At 39.9% G+C, this 25,403-nt stretch overlaps 1 protein-coding gene across 2 annotated transcripts in view; it reads right to left on the bottom strand.

Moving 5' to 3' along the window:
- The window catches only part of PDK3 (pyruvate dehydrogenase kinase 3), a 97,521-nt gene that overhangs the window by 19,332 nt on the left and 52,786 nt on the right, over positions 1–25,403 (bottom strand). For both annotated transcript variants that reach the window (XM_010334850.2, XM_003924082.3), the window contains exons 6-10: positions 20,081–20,158; positions 6,789–6,865; positions 5,398–5,499; positions 4,887–4,997; positions 979–1,092 (exon numbers count right to left, since the gene is read on the bottom strand). In XM_010334850.2, coding sequence (XP_010333152.1) covers positions 979–1,092; positions 4,887–4,997; positions 5,398–5,499; positions 6,789–6,865; positions 20,081–20,158 — 482 coding nt within the window. The remainder of the gene's footprint in view (positions 1–978; positions 1,093–4,886; positions 4,998–5,397; positions 5,500–6,788; positions 6,866–20,080; positions 20,159–25,403) is intronic.

Here is a 25,403-nt window from a genome sequence, read left to right as displayed (position 1 = left end):
GAAGTTGCTGAAATTTCATTTATGTGGGAAAAATTCTGTTTTTCCCATATTTAGAAATGTAGAATCAACTCTAGGAGGATCCCTAAGACAATGAGACCTGTAGTGATCTCTGCTAAAGAGAACTGGTGGGAGAACAAACTTCAGTTTTCCTTCTGTAGCTTTAAAATTTTTATTATGTGTCTATATTACCTATTCAAAAAACGTTACAAATATTCAAGAGTTTAGAAATAAAAGTCCAATTACCACTAATGAATGAGAAAAACTGTGTTACAGAGAAGTTTGTTATTAGATGAACCTTTTATATAACCATATTATGATTACTGAATTCTTGTAACTTTGGGAAAGCAAGTGAGTTTTTAAAACAAAATACTAAAATACTTCAGTTTACTTTTAGATCAGACCTTTCGATAGACACGTAGTTCTTTTAAGTCACGATTTAAAATTATGATTTTAAAAATCAGTATTTTATTTTATTTTTTCTCTTTTGAGATGGAGTCTTGTTCCATCATCCAGGCTGGAGTGTAGTGGTGTCATCTCAGCTCACTGCAACCTCTGCCTCCTGGGTTCAAGTGATTCTCCTGCCTCAGCCTCCTGAGTAGCTGGGACTACAGGCACGTACCACACCAGCTAATTTTTTGTATTTTTTTGTAGACACGGGGTTTCACCATGTTGGCCAGACTGGTCTCGAACTCCAGACCTCAGGTGATCTGCCCGCCTTGGTCTCTGAGTGCTGGGATTACAGGCATGTGCTGCTGTGCCCAACCAAAGTCAGTATTTTAATTTCTATATCTCCACATTTCATATTGTGCTATACCTGAGCATAGACTCCAGGGTGAGTTATAACGTGGTTTTCATAAGAAACTGAAGTAAATCTGAGATGAATCTAAGAGAAGATATAGTGCTATTCTCAATCAGTGATTAGAACTTAATAGCTTTAAGAAGCAAAGATGCCTCATACTAACAAATAAAATGCAGTACCTTCAAATAAATGACAGCATCAGTACCCACTCCTTCCATGGAATACAGTTTCAGATCTCCTTGAAAATATCTAGCATATAGACGGGAAATTGGCAAACCATAACCAAATCCAGCCTATTGAGAAAAGAAAATTAATACAGTGAGACAAGCACAAATGCTAACACATTTTATATGATGACCATTTAGAGGTTAAAATAAATTCTTGATTCAGATTTAAATCAAAGAAATTACTGAGTCAACCTTTACAATAATGTATATCCTGTTCTATGGCAAACAACCTCTTTTATTTTCATCCTGCAAAAACACATCTTATATGTTTGGATAATAATAGAAATATTCTAATTTTTGACTAATGCTTTTTTAGCATTTTAAAGCCACGTTTTAGCATTTTTTAAAAGCACATTCCAAGGCTGGGCATGGTGGCTCATACCTGTAATCCCAGCACTTTGGGTGGCTGAGGCAGGTGGATCACTTAAGGTCAGGAATTTGTGACCAGCCTGGCCAACATGGCGAAACCCCATCTCTATTAAAAATACAAAAATTAGCCAGGTGTGGTGGTGCACGCTTGTAATCTCAGCTACTCGGGAGGCTATGGCAGGAGAATGGCTTGAACCTGGGAGGTGGAGGTTGCAGCGAGCTGAGATGGCACCACTGCACTCTGGCCTGGACGACAGAGTGAGACTCCATCTCCCCCCGCCTCCAAAAAAAAAGCACATTCCAAATCAAGTGGAATGTGATCTGATGACTAAACCACATAGTTTCAAAGTTCCATGATCAGATTTCCTTGCTCTTGGAAGTGAAAATTAACAGCACAGTATTGAGTTCAAATCTAAAAGTAACAAGATGAAAACATGGAAAGGAAAACAATTTTCTGAGAAGCAACTTCTAAGGTTTGGGAAGGCGAGAATACTTTGGTATATTATAGTTCAGATATGTTTTTTTCTTTTCCTTTGAGGTGGAGTTTTGCTCTTGTTGCCCAGGCTGGAGTGCAATGGTGTGATCTTGGCTAACCACAACCTCTGCCTCCCAGGTTCAAGCAATTCTCCTGCCTCAGCCTCCTGAGTAGCTGGGATTACAGGCATGCGCCACCACGCCCGGCTAATTTTGTATTTTTAGTAGAGACAGGGTTTCTCCACATTGGTCAGGCTGGTCTCGAACTCCTGACCTCAGGTGATCTGCCAGCCTTGGCCTCCCAAAGTACTGGGATTACAGATGTCAGCCACTGCACCCGGCCTATAGTTCAGATATTTTTAGGGATTAAAAAAATTTTCAGTACTATCCTATATCTCTATGTCATGGGACTCTGATTGTCAATAACAGGTGTTCTAGGTGGGGGGAAAAATGGTCTCGAGTATGGACAAGAACAGTAAGAATTGAAAGTAAATGTAATACTGTTTGTGATGGTAGTGGGGCAGGGTGGGGAAGGAGATGCTGTAACACCAGGCTTCCTCACTTCTGGTTAAATCTATGAACAAAGTTAAGGAAGGAAAGCAGGGAAATCATGTGCAGAGTTGCATCAGCCTTAGGCTCAGAGAGACCCAAGTTGAAATCCACTTTCTGTGTCACTCTGAGCAGCTTACTCAACCTCTTTGAGACCATTTTTTTCAACTGAACATATAATACAAAGCTGACCTCAGAGCTGCTATAAGGATTAAATGATACAACAAGTATAAAATCTTGGCACAGTGCCTAACACAGTAAAAGTAAATAAATGGAAGTTGGTACTATGGATAGTAAGGGCAGCAATTTTATAAAGTTACATTGATTTCTGCCATTTTCTAACATCTCTCCTTGATACCTTCCCTCAGGGTAGGGTCTAACTGAAAGGGCAGGGAGTGAAAGAAGTTACCCCATCATTTAAGGGCTTTAGGACTAGCTGAATATGGCCAATAGTGAAGATGAGATAGCTATAGTAGTGACTCAGGTAACCACAGCAAAGAAACCAGCTCACTCTAGGAAGAGACGTGAGGAAATCTGCCTCCTGTGTTCAAGCAAGGCCCAAAGCCTGCCCTCATGTCCAGCACAGAACAGCTGACAACTCCAAGGCCAATGCAGTTGTGAGTGTAAGCCCAGACTCCCAAAATATGCAGAGGAGGGGTCTGGACCTCAACCCTGAATTTGCTGAGGCTCAGGAAAAGTTCCCGGAGTGTCAGAGGATCAACAGGAGTTCTCTGGATGGATATTCTCGAAAAAGAAATGCACGTTTCAAGGTACAGAGGTGTAAAAGCGTAAGATGCTCAATGAGAAAATTATGTTTTTTAGTAGTACATACTTATGTGCCCACTTTAAAGCTGAGAACAGTTTCTTTTTCTTTTCTTTTCTTTGAGACAGAATCTCACTCTGTCACCCAGGCTGGAATGCAGTGGTGTGATCTTGGCTTACTGCAACCTCTACCTCCTGGGTTCACGCTATTTTCGTGCCTCAGCCTTCTGAGCAGCTGGGACTACAGGCATGTGCCACTGCTCCCGACTAATTTTTTTGTGTGTATTTTTAGTAGAGATAGGGTTTCACCATGTTGGTCAGGCTGCTCTCAGACTCCTAATCTCAAGTGATCAGCCTGCCTTGGCCTCCCAAAGTGCTAGGATTACAGGCCAGTTTCTTAACTGGGAGAGCCAGTAGCAGAAGCATTTCTTCAAAAGGAGAGGCCACCTAGTACACTGGAAAGAACACAGACATGGCCAGTACCAGCTCTGCGGTTAATTAGCTCAGTGACCTTGGGGAAGGTCACTTCCTCATTTCCTCATCTATACAATGGGAGTATGCATTTGTAAGTTTTAAAGGTCTCTTACAAGTCCCCAGATTTATTAAGAAAAAAAACTATGACATAACAGCCATCCTCAAGATGCTATTTTAAGACCTGGAAGAGACAATCTATATTTCTTTTAAACAACTGGAGAAGGTGCTAGATTTGTTTGTAGTGCCTTTTTTCCTTTTGATGTGTATTTCAGTGTATACCAGAGCCTAGTCAAGGCAATGCCTCTCAAATGTGATCTTTCATGAATTTTCTTGACTCCTGTGTAAATGATTTCCTGTTCCCAACATGCTGAGTTAACAAACTCTGTCTCAAATAAATGATGCAAAGTCTTTGATTTTATTCTTACAAATAAAATATAATCTTATATGCTTATCAGTCAGGTAGGACTTTAAAATGAAACTTAATATATACCCTGAACCATTTTGCAGACTGATAGATATGTTGCTGTGTTTAATGACAAAGGGTTCAATTGTTGTTTGTCAATTAGAAATACTCAGCAGGGGAAGAAAGTGTGGCCCTACCAGGATCTAAATGCTACCATGGTAACCAGAGGCTTTTCTCACTGCCTTAATAGGGCTGAAGGTTATTTCCAGAGTGAGACAGAAAGGGTTCTGAAAATGCATACACCACCTGTATGTTTCATGCTAATGTTATTTAATACAAAAATTTAATGTTTTCATAATGTAACATTTTAATTATATAAACAAATTTGACAGTGGAGATTCCCAGGCACTATGTGATTCACGCCTCTGTGATGTGCATGCCAGAGTGCACAGGACCAAGCAGCAGCTATGCATTCAGTACTGTCCCTTTGCTCACCCACTGGTAACTTCTACCCCTTCCAAGGGTAGCACAAAGTGAAAAATGGTGCTCCAGTAGCAGTCTTACCACAATGAGGTACTTTTTCTCCGTGTCTAGGAGTGAGGCACTCAGCTTAGAATGTTTCTTGGACGCAAATCAGAGAGGAAATCAAAGTCCAAAGGAGTCACAAAGAAAGTAGCCAAGGCAAAACATTCTCACTCCTCCAAACCGTAATACAGGCAACATTCTAAGTCAACCACACTAACGCAACAACCTGGGGAGACAGGCAGCTCCCTCTGAGCCCCTTCCCGTGTTTATGATCTTTCCTTCAGCAGCAGTTTCAGATGCTTACCAATGGGGCAGCTCTGGTAGGCTCCAGGCTGGGTCTAGGAGCAGTCGAATACATGTAGTTAAAAAGACGATCTATTTTTCGAAGTGGAACACCACCACCTAGGTCACTGATCTGCAGTGCACAAAATGTTAACAGTCAAAACAAATAAGTCAATCTATACTTAATAGGAGGTAATGGGTTCATTAAATAAAGTACATCGCAGATTACTCTAAAATGTACAAGGGCTTTGAATCCCCTAGTGACATATGGTTCCTTTGTGAACAGTGTAAAACAAAGGAGGCTGAATGGTACTGTAGGATCTGACAGGCGTAGTGTTGAGGTCTTGCTGAACTCCCTGAATAACAAGGTTCTAATGAAGTTCAAATCAGGTACCTCGAGCCAAGGATCTAGCATAGAACTTACAAATAGGACACTCGATAAATGTCAATTTTCTTCCGCCTGAGTTTTCAGTGTCTAGATACTATTAAATCACAACTGATAATTAAAGTATACATGCACATAAGACAGTTACCTTAATGGATAAGTCTTCTTTACCCAAAGTAACGAGGGTTTTAACAGCAGGGTAGGCCTCTTTTTTATCTTGATAGAGTTCGACTGTTGCCCTCATTGAGTTCTAAAATGATACAATCTTTTTGTTAATCATACTGCTGAATCACAAACCACAATTTTTAAAGAGAAAGAAGTGCAAGACGACTTATACCCAACAATCCTTTTTTGGGGCAAATATTAGTTGGATTTATATGGCATTTTTCCCTCTAAAGAGCTTAGCTAAACATGTGTTCAAATCAAGGAAAAATTTCCTGACACTTTGTTTTTCACCTAGTTTTAGCCTCATCCAACATGCTAAATATTTATTTTTCTTTCCTTTTTTTTTTTTTTTTTTTTTTTGCTTTAGGGTATTTAAATTATTCAACTCAACCCAGAGGAATGTTTTTATCACATGTAATGAGGCTATACAGAGGCTGATTTGTGCACTTTAAATCCTATTTATCAGTCTGCATTTATAGAGCACCTTTTCTCTAAAGAAGGCAGAAAAACTGAAAAGATGCATGCTTCCCACAAAAATTAATCATTTGGCTGAAAAACATAGAAGAAATATCGGTTAAAAAGAAATTCTGAAAAAGCCACAGCTGCTGAAGAGAAAGTTCACAATTGAATGCCCATCTCAACCTTAAAGTGTTACATCAGTAACATTCTAATTTTTGGAAGCAAATCAGCATAACTGATTTTTCAGGTGTTCAATTTAGTGTTTCACACATTGGAAGAAATGAAATTTTAGCTCAAATACCTTGTGCCTGTAATACTCCTACTGTAAATGTCATTAGCTACTGGTTAACAAAAGTAACAGCTTAAGCTGCAGAGTCTAAAGAATTTGGGGTGGGGGTTGGTTCTTTTGGTCCAGCACATCTAAATCTTTCTCCTCTGCCTTTCTTAGATTTTCTGAATTGATGCAAATATATAAAAGGGTTGCAGGATCTCTCAGGACTGGAACAACTACTGATGTACCAGTGTGGTTAATATTCAGAAGCATAAATATGTATAAACATGTTTTTATTTTGATCTGGCTACCACCAATAAAGCCTTTGCCAGGTTTGGAAACAAAAAAGCATCTCTAATCTTGTAAGTAAAGAAAAAAAAGGTATGGATTTTTACATAAAATGACTAAAGTGCAATTAAGCTTCAAAATCAATATGTACTAATATTCATGAAAACTATACTGTACACAGCAATTTTTCATCTCACAGTGTACAAATTATAAAACCCACAGGATATCAGAAATAGAATTTTTTATAATGGTTATGCAAAACCTTTTTCTTATGCTAATCTAATGAATCCATTATGCCCTGAATCAAAGTAATTTAAAATGAAGACTTCTTTCCATGTTTTTAAAATTCCACTTACCTTGAACAACTCAAATAGCATATGAAACAGATGTGAGGGCACATAAACCACCTGAATAGGTTTGTCTGGTGCTTTGGCTGGAGACAGAGACAAAACCATCAATCAATAAGGACCCAAACTAGGAGAAACTCAAGAAGGATGTTTGCATTCTATTTTCCAAGTGTGTAAAACAGAGCTCAATAAAAGGCTAATTTGAGTTTCCACCTCTAAAGGCAGGGCTGAGCAAAAAGCACATGCTTTGGAATCAGACAAACCTGGGGTGAAACCCAGTTCCTTCACTTACCAGTTATGTGACCTTGGACAGAGCACTCAATCGCTTTGAAACTTTGTTGAGCAGAATTGGAATATTATCACCTGTGCCATAACAGTCTGAGTATTACAGAAGGCCAGCCAGATTATGACTTGGTGTTTTTCAAACGGGGATACCCTCTGCCACTGACCCCAGTGGTTAGCCAGGGGAATGTGCAGCAACAGGAAGAAAAGAGGGCTGGTGAACTGGACTAAACATCAGTGTTCAATTTTGTTAAATTATGACAAACAAGGCATCTTATAGCATAAAATGTCAGGTTCACATACCTTTTCCTCAAGCAGCTAGCAGATAAACCCCTAGAGACCTATGGTCTTTTCCCCTTGCACCATGGATCGTCTGAAGAAAATCTGAGAAACCCCCAAACCCATGTCAAGCACTAAGAACAGTGTGGGCTACAGAGTAGATGCTCAAAAACATAGTGCCCCCCTCCTCATGACCCCAATCACTTAAGACATCGAAACTACGTGAACTCTCTCAGGTAAAATGCTGTAATTTCAACCAGCTACTTCCTCTAATAAAGTAATTAACAATAATATAAATTAGAATTCACATTTGCTTGATTCTTAGAAGTTTACAAACAGCTTTCACATACATTATTCAATTGACTCCTCCTGACAATATTTCCTGGCTCCTAGCGGGGTGGTGTTGTTTAGAGGCATGGAAACAGGCTTTGGAAGGCCTGTGTGACTTGCCTGTGGCCCCAGAAATGGCACTGAAACCAGACACCTGAACCAAGAGCTTTTGATTCTAAATCCCGAACTCTTTGAAGAGCAATTATTTTTATTTTTATTTAATTTTTGAGACAGAGTCTCGATCTGTTGCCCAGGCTGGAGTGCAGTGGCATGATCTCAGCTCACCACGATCTCAGCTCACCACAACCTCAGCTTCCCAGGTTCAAGCAATTCTCCTGCCTCAGCCTCCAAGTAGCTGGGATTACAGATGTGCGACACCATGCCTGGCTAATTTTTGTATTTTTAGTAGAGACGGGTTTTTGCCATGTTGGCCAGGCTGGTCTTGAGCTCCTGACCTCAGGTGATTCACCCGTCTCAGCCTCCCAAAGTGCTGAGATTACAGGCATGAGCCACTGTGCCTAGCCGAGCAGTTATTTTTTAAATCACTTAGTAATATAGGTAAATGGCTTAAAAATTTAACAAAAGAAGAAAAACAAAAGTCCTTCTCCCTTTCCATCTTATCCTTCAGTCTGAACCCAGAGGTAGCCACTCTGCACTACTTCTGCTGTAGTTTTTGGCTTGGTAATATTTATTTTGTTCTGTAATCTGAATTAGGGATGCTGTACATTGCCTATAGGTTCTGCTAAGAAAGTAGAAAATCAATAGTTGGTGACATTATAACTATGTAAATATTGATCACTGTAGAACAGCCACAACAACGTACCTGAACATTTTCTTCCCTATTAATCCAATGACAACGATTCATGTGTCCCTTAGAGGAGAATGTTCCTAGTCTTAAGATGAAATGGAGTTTTTTTATACTCCTCCAACTGGTCAACATCATGTTTCCCTTTTTTGGGTTGCTTCATAATCAGTCGATACCACTTTGCTAAGATCCTTCAGCTTACTCGAAGCTTCCCTATCTACTGCATGGTATCCAGTCCATTCCTCAAAATTTTTCAAATTAGAATCAATTGCTTTGCGAACATGCTGCACAGCCATCATCCTAAAATTGTTTTTGATTGAAGTTCTAGAATGTTTTCCCCTATTTCTTAGGTGCATATTATAAATAACATCAAGTCAGTCAGGTAACCTATCTCAGAAAGGTATGCATGGGAGATACATCTGTCAATCTTTATAGCTCTGACCTATTTGATTAAAGGTTTGACTAGATAGAGAATTCTAGGATTGAAATGATTTTCTCTCAGAATTTCAAAAGGGGGGTTCCTGACAGTAGCAGTAGAGCTGATAAGTTTAATGCCAGTTAGGTTTTGTTCATGCCGCTGGCTTTTGCTCAAGGTCTGATATACCTCAATTGCAATATTCTTGTTTGAGAATGAAGAACTGGATTCATTATATGAGGCAGCTGGCATTCGTATCCCCCTGGGGCTCTCCCTTAAGAGGGAAGGCTGACTTAGAGCTCTCTGGACCTAGGTCAAGACTTTTCAACTGGGCTTTAGGATGAACAGGTAGTAAACTAGCCTCTGAGCAGAGAGGACCCCAAATGCTTAAATGATCAGGGTTTTGCTGTGGGGTAAGAACACTCACATGAACAGCCCTAGTTCTTCCCAGGTTGTTCTCCAACACAATACTTAGTTGGCTGTTGGCAGGAAGAACCAGGTCAGAGTCCAGCTGCTTCCCATCATCCCTCCACGCTCTTTCTTAGATCAGCTTTCAGTTAATCCCTACCCTTTGGCCTCCCTTCCCATTCCAGTCCATTGCACCACCTGACCCTGCCCCCAGAGTCCCTCTAGGACAATCTTGAGCAAACGGTTGCCATCTCTGCTGCAGCCTCCTCCTCTGTGGCTGCTTCTGCTTTGTCCCATCAATTAGCATACTTCCAACTGGTGACCCTCTTTCAAAAGTCTGGATTAATGGCTCTTAGGGATGGAATGTTTGTGTGTGTCTCCCCCAGATTCCTATGATGAAATGTAACCCTTGAGGTGATGGTATTAGGAGACGGGGCCTGTGAGAGATGAATAGGTTATGAGGGCAGAACCCTTATGGATGGGATTAATGCCTGTATAAAAAAACTCTGGAGAGCTCCCTCGCTCTTTCCCCCATGGAAGAAAACCATGACAAGCCGGCTATGAATCAGAAGGTGGGTCCTAACTAGACACCAAATCTGCAGGTACCATGATCTTGAATGTCTCAGCCTCCAGAACCATGAGAAATGGCTGCCGAAGCCACCCTGTCTCTGATACTTTTGTTATAGCAGCCTGAATGGATTAAGACACTGGTCCACAAACAAGCTCTCGTGGTTTCCTTTGCTGCTTTCCTTTGGATTCCTTTTTTGACATTTTATTTTTATTTTTAATTAAAAAAATTTTTTTTTAGACAGAGTCTTGTTCTGTCACCCAGGCTGGAGTGCAGTGGCATGATTTTAACTCACTGCAAGATTCACCTCCCAGGTTCAAGCAATTCTCATGCCTCAGTCTCCTGAGTAGCTGGGACTACAGAAACTCACCATCAAATCTGACTAATTTTTTTGTATTTTTAATAGAGATGGGGTTTCACCATGTTGGCCAGGCTGGTCTTGAACTCCTGACCTCAAGCAATCCAGCTGCCTTGGCCTCCCAAAGTGCTGGGACTGCAGGTTTGTGCCACTGCACAGCTGCCAGGCCCCTTTTTGTCATTTTAATGGGGCCCCAAAGAACAAGCTGGGTGTTCAGTTTATCTTGTACCAAATGGCATGATTAGATATGTAACCAGCCTTCTGAATTCAACTTTTTCATCCCAAATCTCAAGAAATAACAAACACCTTTTATGTAATGGGTTCCCCCCCGCCCCAAGTTTAAACAAAAAGCCTAAAGCCTTGCTCAATTAATTGCACTTTTCTTTGGGAACATTATAGTTTAGACCTCTTTCCTTCCTTTTAAAACCATGTCAAATGGTTTTGTCCATGACTCTTTCCTAGTTCTGGGTCTAGAGGCCAGCAGTTAAGTAGTAAATGCTTAATAGATGTTTGCTGCCTTACTAAAATAAGACATAGGTGGAGGGATCCAAGATGGCCGAATAGGGACAGCTCTGGAGTGCAGTCGCAGTGAGAACAATGCAGAAGGTGAGTGATCACCGCATTTCCAAACTGCGTTATTACTGCCCACAGAACAGGAGATTCAAGGGCTGAAAAGTGTCACGAGTTTCCAGCAGGGCTGTTTCAGCTGGCACAGTGGGTCTCTGCAGAAAAATTCAAACAAATCCAGGTGCCATTTCAACTGGTGCCTGTAACACCTTGGAGACAGAGCCACCCATTCAACTGAAAAAAAGGGGGCTGAAACAGGCAACCAGGTGATCTGGCTCAGTGGATCCCACCCCCACAAAGACCAGCAATCTGAATTCGCAGCAAGCTCAGCTGTACCTAGGATGGTCCAGTTCTGTTGGGGGAAGGGTGTCCACCATTACTGAGGCAGTCCACAACTACCGAGGCAACCCACCATTACTGAGGCAGTCCATCATTACCGAGGCAGTTCTAACTATACCTCTATAAACGAAACAGCAAGGAAGTTCACATAGCAGCTGGACAGAGCCCACGGCAGCTCAGCAACACCTCTGCTGGCAGACTGTGACTAGGCTACCTCCTTGCTGGGAAGGGCATCTCTGAAAAAACGGCAGCAGCATGCCAGGAACTTAAAAATAAAGCTCCACCTTCCCAGGACAGTGCACCTGGGAAAAAAGGTGGTTATGAGTTCCGCTGCAGCAGACTTAAATGTACCTGCCCAGCAGCTCTGAACGAAAAAACGGAGCTCACAGCTCAGCCCTTGAGCGCCTATAAGGGACAGACTGTCTTCTCAAGCAGCTCCCTGACCCCTGAATATCCAAAGAGACCCCTCATAAAGGAGAGCTCAGGCTCACATCTGGCGGGTATCCTTCTGGGACAACGATAACAGAAGAAGAAACTGGCAGCAACCCTTACTGTTCTGCAGCCACCCCAGGTGATCCCCAGATAAGTGGGGTCAGGAGTGGACTTCCAGCAGTCCTACAGCAGAGGGGCCTGTTAGAAGGAAAACTAAGAAACAGAAAGAAGTAACATTATCATCAACAAAAAGGACGTCCACTCAGAGACTCCATCCAAAAGTCGCCAACTACAAAGACCACAGGTAGATAAATCCACAAAGATGGGAAGAAATCAACGCAAAAAGGATGAAAACACCTAAAGCAGAATGCCTCTCCTCCTCCAAGGGATCCCAATTCCTCACCAGCAAGGGAACAAAGCTGGATGGAGAATGAGTCTAATGAATTGACAGAAACAGGCTTCAGAAGGTGGGTAATAAACTTCTCTGAGCTAAAAGAACATGTTCTAACCCAATGCAAAGAAACTAAGAACCTTGAAAAAAGGTTTGACGAAATGCTAATGAGAATAAACAGCTTAGAGAGTAATATAAATGACCTGATGGAGCTGAACACCACAACACGAGAACTTTGAGAAGCATACACAAGTTTCAATAGCTGAATCGACCAAGCAGAAGAAAGGATATCAGAGACTGAAGATCAACTCAATGAAATAAAACAAGAAGGCAAGATTAGAGAAAAAAGAGTGAAAAGAAATGAACAAAGCCTCCAAGAAATATGGGATTATGTGAAAAGACCTAATCTACGTTTGATAGGTGTACCTGAATGTGACGGAGACAATGAATCCAAGCTGGAAAACACTCTTCAGGATATTATCCAGGAAAACTTCCCCAACCTAGCAAGGCAGGCCAACATTCAGGTCCAGGAAATACAGAGAACACCACAAAGATATTCCTCAAGAAGAGCAACCCCAAGGCACATAATTGTAAGACTCACCAGGGATGAAATGAAGGAAAAAATGATAAGGGCAGCCAGAGAGAAAGGTTGGGATACCCACAACAGGAAGCCCATCAGACTTACAGTGGATCTCTCGGTAGAAACTCTACCAGAAGAGGGTGGGGGCCAATATTCAACATCCTTAAAGAAAAGAACTTTCAACGAGAATTTCAATATATGCAGCCAAACTAAGCTTCATAAGCAAAGGAGAAATAAAATCATTTACCAACAAGCAACTGCTTCAGAGAGTTTGTCACCACCAGGTCTGCATTACAAGAGCTCCTGAAAGAAGCACTAAACATAGACGGGAACAACCAGTACCAGCCACTCCAAAAATGTACCAAATGGTAAAGACCATCGACATAATGAAGAAACTGCATCAACTAATGGGCAAAACAACCAGCTAGCATCAAAATGGCAGGATCAAATTCACACATAACAATATTAACCTTAAATGTAAATGGGCTAAATGCCCAAATCAAAAGACACAGACTGGCAAATTGGATGAAAAGACAAAATCCATCGGTGTGCTGTATCCAGGAAATCCATCTCACGTGCAAGGACACACATAGGCTCAAAATAAAGGGATGGAGGAAGATTTACCAAGCAAATGGAGAGCAAAAAAAAGCAGGAGTTGCAATCCTAGTCTCTGATAAAACAGACTTTTAAACCAACAAAGATCAAAAGAGACAAAGAAAGGCATTACATAATGGTAAAAGGATCAATACAACAAAAAGAGCTAATGATCCTAAATATATGCACACCCAATCCAGGAGTACCCAGATACATAAAGCAAGTTCTTAGCAACCTACAAAGAGACTTAGACTCCCACACAATAATAGTGAGAGACTTTAACACTCCACTGTCAATATTAGACAGATCAACGAGATAGCAAATTAACAAGGATATCCAGGATGTGAACTCAGAACTGGACCAAGCAAACCTAGTAGACATCTACAGAACTCTCCACCCCAAATCCACAGAATATACATTCTTCTTAGTACCACATCACACCTACTCTAAAATTGACCACATAATTGGAAGTAAATCACTCTTCAGCAAATGCAAAAGAAAGGAAACCATAACAAACAGTCTCTCAGACCACAGTGCAATCCAATTAGAACTCAGGATTAAGAAACGAATTCAGAACCACACAACTTCATGGAAACTGAACAACTGGATCTTGAATGTTGACTGGATAAATAATGAAATGAAGATAGAAATACAGATGTTCTTCAAAACCGTTAAGAACAAAGACACAACGTATCAGAATCTCTAGGACACATTTAAAACAATGTCTAGAGGAAAATTTATAGCAATAAATGCCCACATGGGAAGCAAGGAAAGATCTAAAATCAACACCCTATCATCAAAATTGAAAGAGCTAGAGGAGCAAGAACAAAAAAACTTAAAAGCTAGCAGAAGACAAGAAATAACTAAGATCAGAGCAGAACTGAAGAAGATAGAGACACAAAAAACCCTTCAAAAAAATCAATAAATCCAGGAGCTGGTTTTTTGAAAAGATCAACAAAATAGACCACTAGCCAGATTAATAAAAAAGAAAAGGGAGAAGAATAGATGCAATAAAAAACAATAAAGGGTATATCACCACCAATTCCACAGAAATACAAACTACCATCAGAGATTACTACAAACAACTCTATGCACAAAAACAAGTAAACCTGAAAGAAATGGATAAATTCCTGGACACTTGCACCCTTCCAAGCCTAAACCTGAAAGAAGTAGAAACCCTGAATAGACCAATAACAAGGGCTGAAGTTGAGGCAGCAATTAATAGCCTATCAACCAAAAAAAGCCCAGGTCCAGATGGGTTCATGGCCGAATTCTACCAGACATACAAAGAGGAGCTAACACCACTCCTTCTGAAACTATTCCAAACAATCCAAAAGGAACGAATCCTTCCCAAATCATTTTATGAGACCAACATCATCCTGATGCCAAAGCCTGGCAGAGACTCAACAAAAACATAGAACTTCAGGCCAACAGCCATGATGAACATAGATGCAAAAATCTTCAATAAAATACTGGCACACTGATTGCAACAGCACATCAAAAAACTTATCCATCACAATTGAGTAGGCTTCATTCCAGGTATGTAAGGCTGGCTCAACATATGCAAGTCTATAAACGTAATCTACCACATAAATAGAACCAAAGACAAAAACCACGATTATCTCAATTGATGCAGAGAAGGCCTTCGACAAAATTCAACAGCCCTTTATACTAAAAACTCTCAATAAACTAGGTATCGACGAAACGTATCTCAAAGTAATAAAATCTATTTATGACAAACCCATGGCCAAGAGCATACTGAATGGGCAAAAACTGGAAGCATTACCTTTGAAATCTGGCACTAGACAAGGATGCCCTCTCTCACCACTCCTATTCAATATAGTATTGGAAGTTCTAGCCAGAGCAATCAGGCAAGAAAAAAAAATAAAGGGTATTCAATTAGGAAAGAAGGAAGTCAGATTGTCTCTATTTGCAGATGACATGATTGTACATTTAGAAGACCTCATCATCTCAGCCCAAAATCTCCTGAAACTGATAAGCAACTTCAGCAAAGTCTCAGGATACAAAATCAATGTACAGAAATCACAAGTATTCCTATATACCAATAACAGACTTAAAGAGAGCCAAATCAAGAAGGAACTGCCATTCACAATTGCTACAAAGAGAATAAAATACCTAGGAATACAACTAACAAAGGATGTAAAGGACCTCTTCAAGGAAAACTACAAACCACTGCTCAAGCAAATAAGAGAGGACACAAACAGATGGAAAAACATTTCATGCTCATGGTCAGGAAGAATCAATATTGTGAAAATGGCCATATTGCCCAAAGTAATTTATAGATTCAGCGCTATCCCCATCAAGTTACCTATGGCCCTCTTCACAGAACTGGGAAAAACCACCTTAAATTTCACATGAAATCAAAAGACAGCTCACATAGCTAAGACAATTCTAAGCCAAAAGAACAAAGCTGGAGGTATCACGCTACCTGACGTCAAACTATACTATAAGCCTACAGTAATCAAAACAGCATAGTACTTGTATCAAAACAGAGATATTGACCAATGGAACAGAACAGAGGCTTCGGAGGCAACGCCACACATCTACAACCATCTGATCTTTGACAAACCTGACAAAAACAAGCAATGGGCAAAGAATTCCCTTTTTAATAAACGGTGTTGGGAAAACTGGCTAGCCAAGTGCAGAAAGCAGAAACTGGACCCCTTCCTGACACCTTACACTAAAATCAACTCCAGATGGATTAAATGCTTAAACATAAGCCTTAACACCATAAAAACCCTAGAAGAAAACCCAGGCAAAACCATTCAGGACATAGGCATAGGCAAGGATTTGATGACTAAAACACCAAAAGCATTGGCAACAAAAGCCAAAATAGACAAAATTAGATCCCAGAGGTTCTGTACAGCAAAAGAAACAATCATTAGAGTGAACTGGCAACCAACAGAATGGGAAAAAAATTTTGCAATCTACCCATCTGACAAAGGGCTAATATCCAGAATCTACAAAGAACTAAAACAGATTTACAAGAAAAAACAAACAAACAAACAAACCCATTCAAAAGTGGGCGAAGGATATGAACAGACACTTTTCAAAAGAAGACATACAGGAGGCCAGCAAACATATGAAAAAATGTTCATCATCACTGGTCATTAGAGAAATGCAAATCAAAACCACATTGAGACACCATCTCACACCAGTTAGAATGGCGATCATTAAAAAATCTGGAGACAACAGATGCTGGAGAGGATGTGGAGAAATAGGAACACTTTTACACTGTTGGTGGGAGTGTAAATTAGTTCAACCATTGTGGAAGACAGTGTGGCGATTCAGGACCTAAAATCAGAAATTCCATTTGACCCAGTAATCCCATTACTGAGTATATATCTTAAGGGTTATCAATCATTCTATTATAAAGACACAGGCACATATATGTTCACTGTGGCACTGTTTACAATAGCAAAGACCTGGAACCAACCCAAATGCCCATCAATGATAGACTGGACAAGGAAAATGTGGCACATATACACCATGGAATACTATACAGCCATAAAAAATGATGAGTCTGTGTCCTTTGTATGGACATGGATGAATCTGGAAACCATCATTCTCAGCAAACTGACACAAGAACAGAAAATCAAACACCGCATGTTCTCACTCATAGGTGGGTGTTGAACAATGAGAACACATGGACACAGGGAGGGAAGCATCACACACTGGGGTCTGTTGGGGGTGGCTAGGGGAGGGACAGCAGGGGGTGGGGAGTTGGGGAGGGATAACACGGGGAGAAATGCCAGATATAGGTGATGGGGATGGTGGTAGCAAACCATATTGCCATGTATGTACCTATGCAACAATCCTGCATGTTCTGCACATGTTCCCCAGAACCTAAAGTACAATAAAAAATATATATATATATATATATATATATATATATATATCATAAATAAATAAAAAGACATAAGTATAACATGAATTATCCATCTAAGGGTTTTTAAAAGTCTATTAAAAAAATGGCCTAGGTCTGTCGTGCTCAAGACTCCAGAAATAACAAAGTCTCTATTCTGCACAATCATTGCTCTAAATGCCATTAGTTGAAACAGCATTTAAGAAATGCCATTAGACATAAGGAATTTTATTTCCAGACAGTTCTCCTTCCAGAATAAAAAAGCATCCACTTAAGGTGTTCAGGATCAACCTCCAACCTGCGTCTCCAACATAGAACTTGTTAAGGCAAAAGCACATTCCTTAATCATGCTCACAGAGAGCTCTGGCATTAAGAAATTATACATAAAAATAATCACTACACTACCCAAGGCAACATAAAGCTAGAGGCTACGTAGAAACACCAGCATTCATTTATCTTAACGATAGGAAAAGGGGCTTCAAAACATGATAGAAAGGGGGCTTCTCTAATTTGTGAGACAATGCCAAAAACAGTCAGAAAGCTCCTCTCCTGGTGGGTGAGTTGCCCAGCAAGACAGCCTCAGCAGGGAAGGAATGTGCTGACGTGGCTGGCACTTAGGAGAATCAGCAAGAACAGGCCTGCTGCTTTGGCCTTCAGAATGAGGGAGGCTGCCACTCAGGCAAAAGTGCAATTTGTTACCACCTGTCGATGTGAGATCAGGTCTTGCCTAGCCCGTAGGAAGAGAGAGAGAGAATATTAAGATGGTTCTCATCAGGAACACTCCAGGCAAGCCCCCTCGGTTCTGGTAGTGTATTTATTCAATGGGGCATGACTCTTCTCAGAGAACCCAAGAGACCTTGAAAGCAGCTTTGACCTCATGCCTTCTAGTCAAATGGAGGTGCCATGTCCTTCAACAGCAGCCTGAACCCTTTCATAGTTTCATCTCATTATAAGAGAAATATATTTTCAGTGTACTTCTGAGGAGGAATTTGGTTTATCTTTTTTTTTTTTTTTTTTTTTGGCATGGTCTTGCTCTGTCACCCAGACTGGAGTACAGTCGTGGGATCCCAACTCACTGTAGCCTCTACCTCCCAGGCTCAAGCGATTCTCCCACTTCATCCTCCTGAGTAGCTGGGATTACAGGCACATGCCACCATGCACAGCTAATTTTTCTATTTTGTGTAGAGACAGGGTTTTGCTATTTTGCCCAGGTTGGTCTCAAACTCCTGGGCTCAAGAGATTCTACTGCCTCAGCCTCCCAAAATGCTGGGATTACAGGTGTGAGCCACCATGCCTGGCCTGGTTTATCTTTAATTGTAAATGCTCACACTCTGCTCAGTCATTCCACATACAGGAATCTAACCTGCAGAAATGCTTTCCTACATTCACAAATGTTTCCACCCTCCCCACCTCTCACATCCCTTCATAGCTCATCATATAGAATACAGGAAAACTGAAAATCCTAAATGTATACCGATAAGAAAACAGTTAAATAAATTATGGTAAGCTATACTATGGATAATCTCTAAATGAAATTGATACTTGCAAAGGTCTTCAAGGTGAAGTGAAAAACACCTTATAAATAGGGTTAAGACTCTACATGCTTTATGCAAACACCAAAGCTCTGTATGGAACTGAGAAAGTAGTGGGGGATTTCCCTTTTCACTTACATTTCCGTATTTGTATTTTTATGATGAGCATGTCTCTTCCATAATTTGCAAATAAAAAAATAAAAGGAATGTGTAAATAAATTTACAGTCATATGATGAACATAAAAATCATGTGTAACCCCATTACCCAGAGAGCTGCTGTTTCTATTTTGGTAGTATAAATCCTTCAAAATATTTTCCAATGAACTTACACTATTATAAACTTTTATAGCCCGTATTTTTTTAAAACACCTCATTTTTTCCCATACATTATTCAATTAAAGCATTATTTTAAAGGGCTGCATAGTGTTCTATCTTATGGGTGTACCACAATTCAGTTAAACAATGCTCTATTGTGGAAAACTTGGGTTGTTTTGTAACTTTATGAGAAAACTACTGTGATCATCATTCTTGTACATAAATCTCTGCATCTCTATTTTCAAGTATTTTTGTTTTTTAAGACAAAGTCCCACTCTGTTGTCCAGGCTGGAGTGCTATGGCACAATCGTTAGCCACCGCGCCCTGCCTTTGTTTTCTTATAATAAATGTTCTGAAGTTTAATTTGCTGGACCAAAGAATACGACCATTATTAACTTATTTACTGGGCCAAACAGAACAGTGTTGGCATTTTGTAGAAGGGGTATACCAATTTAAGCTTATACAAAAAATGTACGTGCTGATGAGAAAGTATTTTTATGGCACAAATTCAAAGCATTAAAATGTTTTAATCACTGTCACTTTGAAAGACAAAAATAACATTTCTGTCTGGGCATGGTGGCTCACAGCTGTAATCCCAGCACTTTCGGAGGCCAAGGCAGGTGGATCACCTGAGGTCAGGAATTCAAGACCAGCCTGGCCAACTTCGTGAAATCCCATCTCTACTAAAAATACAAAAATTAGCTGGGCATAAGGGCAGGCACCTGTAATCCCAGCTACTTGGGAGGCTGAGGCAGGAGAATCACTTGAACCTGGAAGGTAGAGGTTCCAGTGAGCCAAGACAGCACCACAACACTCCAGCCTGGGCAACAGAGTGAGACTCTGTTTCAAAAAAATTTAAAAAAAGGCATTTTTCTGTGTTTTTGTTTGCACTTCCTTGATTAGTGAAGTTAAACACTTTTCCATATGTTTATTGACTGCTTGCATTTGTTACTTTGAGAAGGGCCTATTTATACCTTTGTACATATTCTGTCTTGATTACTTCTGTTCCAAGAATTCTGGGGTCTACCCCATTACACATTCCTGTACAAAAACTCCTTACAATAATATATCTGGCTGACCAAAGGCATAGAAAGTTTTAAAAAGATATTGAAAAATGAAATATCAGTATAATATTTGAATTTCATTGAAATATGGCTCAGGTATAAACAATTTCTTAGTCAGTTTTTTTGAATTTAAGATTAAAATTAGTTTTACTTTACCATTGAATTCTTCAACTTCCAGCTCTGGAGCTACCAGGTAATACTGTTCACACAGCATCTTGGCTGTTTCATACGCATCTGCAAGAAAAGGAAAACATTTATCTGCTGCACTAATAACACAGGCACAAGCATGTATATGTGTGTGTGCATGCATGTACATGTATATACCTATAAGTATATAAGATAAACAAACTGTCTAAATGGATGGATGTAGAATTAATCAACTACAACCTTTTACAAAATATCCCTTTTTGGCTTTAACAGAATTACTATGACTGAAACAAAATTTCTCTTTTCTATTTTTTCCAAGACAGAGTCTTACTCTGTCGCCTGAGCTAGAGTACAGTGGTATGATCATAGCTTATTGCAGCCTCAAACTCCTGGGCTCAAGCAATCCTCCACCTCAGCCTCCCAAGTAGCTGACCTTACAGGCACATGCCACCATGCCCAGCTAATCTCTCTTTTCTTAAAGTTTTTTTGTTTTTGTTTGTTTTTTGAGACAAAGTCTCACACCATTGCCCAGGCTGGAGTGCAATGATGCAGTCTTGGCTCACTGCAACCTCTGCCTCCTGGGTTCAAGTGATTCTCCTGCCTCAGCCTCCCAAGCAGCTGGGATTACAGGTGTGTGTCACCATGCCTGGGTAATTTTTGTATTTTTAGTAGAGATGAGGTTTCACCATGGTTGGCCAGGCTGGTCTTGAATTCCTGACCTCAGGTAATCCACCTGCTTTGGCCTCCCCAAGTGCTGGGATTACAGGCGTGAGCCACTGTGTCCAGCGTTCTTTTCTTAAAGTTTTAATGACTACAACAATGTCAACATACTAGACTACAGGCAATTCAGCTAGCTCTATAGCAAACATGTATTTGTTTAACTTATAACTATTTCTAAAAGGTATTTTTCATGAAAATTCAGGAACTCAAGACTATATAAGCACCATGCAACCCGACTAAATTGTAGCAAAAGAGTACGTGTCATGATTTTTAAAATAATAATGCCAACAGTCTTCTGATTTGCCAGAGTTATTTGTAAGTGAAACCTCAGTATTTGCTGAATGAATGGAACACAATTTAAGTTACTAGAGATGCAACTACCACTTTAAAAGGTCCTTTAAGTTAGTTAAAGGTAACAGGTTGGGGCTGATATTTATCAAAGTCTGAGGAGCAACAGTTTGCTTTTTAAAGGATAAAAGACATATGGTAAGAAGATCAGAGCCATTACAAAAATAGTTGGAAGAGAGAATTAGGAGATTCAAAGATGGGGAGCAAATTCAGAAAGCAAATATGCATTACAAGACATTTCATGTATACCTTTTCTCTTGAACTGTAAATGATCTGAGGTCAGCATTTGTGTCTTAACGCTTGTTTTATAACTTGCATAGAACTTTACATAGTACCTGTACTATGTCAACAAACAGTCCTTGGGCCAGGCGCGGTAGCTCACACCTGTAATCCCAGTACTTTAGGAGGCCAAGGCAGGTGGATCACTTGAGGCCAGGAGTTCAAGACCAGCTAGGCCAACATGGTGAAACCCAGTATCCGCTAAAAATACAAAAATTAGCCAGGCATGGTGGTGGCATGCATCTGTAATCCCAGCTAGTTGGGAGGCTGAGGCAGAATTGCTTGAACCCAGGAGGTAAAGGTTCCAGTGAGCTGAGATTGCGCCACTGCACTCCAGCCTGGGGGACAAAGTGAGACTTTGTCTCAAAAAAAAATCTTTGGTTTGATAAATTTTAAACTTTTTAGTAATTTACTTTAAAAAAATCTTTACTGGAGATAATTCTCACACCATACAATTCACTCATTGAAAGTAAAGAGTGCGGTGGTTCACACCTGTTATCCCAGCACTTTGGGAGACTGAAGGATCACTTGAGGTCAGGAGTTCGAGACCAGCCTGGCCAACATGGTGAAACCCCACCTCTACTAAAACTACAAAAATTAACCGGGCATGGTGGCAGGCACCTGTTAGTCCCAGCTATACTCAGGAGGTTGAGACAGGAGAATCACTTGGACCCAGGAGGTGGATGCTACAGTGAGCTAAGATTGCACCACTGTACTCCAGCCTGGGCAACAAAGATTCCATCTCAAAAAAAAAAAAAAACAAAACAAGTACCTACAACTCGGTGTTTTTGTTTTTTGTTTTTGTTTTTTTGAAATGGAGTCTTGCTCTTTTGCCAGGCTGGAATGCAGTGGCATAATCTTGGCTCACTGCAACTTCCGTCTCCCAGATTCAAGCGATTACCCTGCCCCAGCCTCCTGAGTAGCTGGGAGTACAGGCATGCGACACTACACCCAGCTAATTTTTTGTATTTTTAGTAGAGATGGGGTTTCACCATGGCCAGTATGATCTTGGTCTCCTGACCTCAGGATCCTCCCACCTCAGCCTCCCAAAGTGCTGGGATTATAGGCGTGAGCCACCACGCCCGGCCCTCAGTGGTTTTTAGTATACAGTCAGAGCTGTATATCAATCACTATAATCAAGTTTACACTTTCATCACTACAAAAAGGAGATCCAAACCCATTAGCAGTTACTCTCCTCCACCTAGCCCTAGGCAATCATGGATCTACTTTATAGATTTGCTATTCTGGACATTTTATATAAATGGATATTATGCGGTCTTCTGTGACTGGCTTCTTTCATCAGCACGTTTTCAAGCATCATCTACATCATAGCATGTATCAGGACCTGATTTCTTTTTATTGCTATATCATATTCTATTGTACAAGTATGACATATTTTCTTTATCCATTCATCAGCAGGTAGACAGCTGGGTTGTTTCCACTTTTTGGCTATTATGAATAGTGCTGCTATGAACCTTCATGTCCAAATGTTTGTGTGAACATATGCCTTCATTTCTCTTGGGTATATACCTAGGAGTGGAGAACTGCTGCTTCGTGGGCACATGTGCAATGTTCTCAACAGGATTATCAGCTCTTTGGAGACAGGCTCTTATTTCCTTTATATTTTCCACATCAATACTGTGCATAAAATAGATACTGTGCTTGTTTAATATTCAAGAGGTGAGAGAAAGAGGGAAGGAAGGAAAGGGGGAAAAGTAAGCCCTACAGAATATTAAAGTTAAAAATGGACATCATTAACCTAAAATAAGACAAAGATAAGGGTATGTTCAGACTATATTTTTTGGTTCACTGACTTCATATTGCTACCAAATTAAAATTTTATCTATTATTTGACCTCAGAGTAAGAATTCTGATTCCTTTACTGAACTTTTAGAATGAAATCCCTATAAAGAACCAAAGATAGAGACAATAACTACAATAACTCAGACAAGGTGAAATAATGAAGGACAACAAAAAGGAAACAGCAGTAAGAGGAGAAAAAAATGTTTAAAAGAGTTGATCACTATGAAAATAGACACTTTCGATCAGTATGAAAATAAACACTTAAGTAAGACCGAATTTCAATCCTGAAAAAAAAAAAACGAAGTTGAAAATTTTGAATTATATTAAATTTACGAGTGTTTTCCTAGGCTATAATAAACCTCATCAAATGTCTGTGAAGTACTTTTGTCCAAAGAAGAGAAATCAAGACTCACTCTTCTTGCTTTGCCTACGCCGCCAAACAATGCTACATCTCCACCTAGTGACATGAAAGCACAAAGCTGAACCAGGAACTTCCAAGATCATAAACACTGAAACCTGAAAACATAATCATTCATTATCGATACACAAAGCCAACGCATCTCCACAAAACAACTTCTCCAGGTATGGAATAAAGATGTTTAAACAGTGCTCTTCCATTCACTACAAAACAAAATAACCTAAACCTACTAAATATGCTAATTCCTCATGGAATTCGCTTGCCCAGTAGCATGATTATGACAGTGTTGTTAAGAACATGTGCTACACAAATTTAACATGTGAAAGATGGTAAAGCCCAGACAGAAGCAGCCCACTCGAAACACAAAGACCCAGTACGGCTCCTAAAACCACATGCAAATAAGAATTTTTAAAGCATCACTACAAATTATAGTGTATCAATACTATACTTAAGAATTGCATGACGATCCTTGAAGAACTCAAGTCATCACAATGTAGACTCATACACCCAGCTAGCCAAAAGCATTTTGGGGGCATTAATGGTATTATCTACACGCTATGCATCTTTGTAAATTCCTTGGACACAATGCGTGTCACAATGCCTTGGATGCAACACACACTTAGTGAACATTTGTTAAATGGAACGATCCTCTGGCCCATGATTAAGCTCTCAACCTGCAGTAAATTACACTGACGGGAGGTGTTCTTTTTGGTGAGACTGGGAAGTAAAGGTCTAGACTCATTCCCCAATCTGGTTGCGTGTAGGATTCATTACCAAGTTTAAAACAAAGAGTACAGACTGCGAAAGGAATCCCTGGAAATTCCGAGGCAGTAGCTCTATGTTGAGGCCTGAGAGTCCACATTTTTAAAACTTAGCAGGTTAATTCGGAAGAGAGGTTAGACCACTTTCCTGGAAAATCAAGTCTGAGTCACACTAATTCTGCCACTCTCTCTCCCAGGATATGAATGATTATGAGGTATTGGGGTGACAGCATGCACATACTCAAACAGGACATTTCTGTTTAGGTAAAATAATTTAACATAAAAATGAAAAAGCTTTAAAAAATTCACCATCAAAACCAAAACTTGGCTACTGGCTTGTAATTTACACCTAGAGTAAAATGTAAATTCTACTTATAATAAGCTTTTTAATCAAACTTTTCTATTTTTTAAATTAGAAATCAAAATTTCAAAAAAGATAATTGTCAATTACTTTTATGTGCAATATACTGGATCCAGTATTTGCCATTAATCTTTAGAAGAAAATATTAGAAAATTATTATTGCCACTGAATATAAGTGATATGCCTTGTTTTAGGAATCTGTTTTCAAGGGTTTTACGGTACTGATTATAAAGTAATTAACAAAACTGTAGGTGTGGCTCATACATATTTCCCCAGGTTAAAATATCTAAACTGTAAATACATGAGACTAAAATTTTAAAAGGCTGAGAAGAGGGTGAAGGTTCATACAGCAATCAGCCCGACAGATCCAAACTAGCCATGAATCTGTTTTAACAAACAGCACACAGGAAAATTTAATAGATAATGGAGGTTTTTTTTTTATCAGATTTTCCTATTCAAAATTCACCACAGAACTCTGCTATCAAATATTAATTAGCCTCTATCCTGAATACATGTTGAGACAACAAATATAAGAGGCTGGACTAGGATGAATTTGAGTGAGTGCTGAAAAAATTAAAATGAAGGTGCCAAGGCCCCTAACTTTGAGTCTAATAGAATACAGAAAATCATAACGCTGAAGAT

This window comes from Saimiri boliviensis, chromosome X (assembly GCF_048565385.1).
Source record: "Saimiri boliviensis isolate mSaiBol1 chromosome X, mSaiBol1.pri, whole genome shotgun sequence".
Lineage (NCBI taxonomy): Eukaryota > Metazoa > Chordata > Mammalia > Primates > Cebidae > Saimiri > Saimiri boliviensis.
The sequence above is the reverse complement of the archived record's forward strand: the minus strand, read 5'-3'. Positions and strand labels throughout refer to the sequence as shown.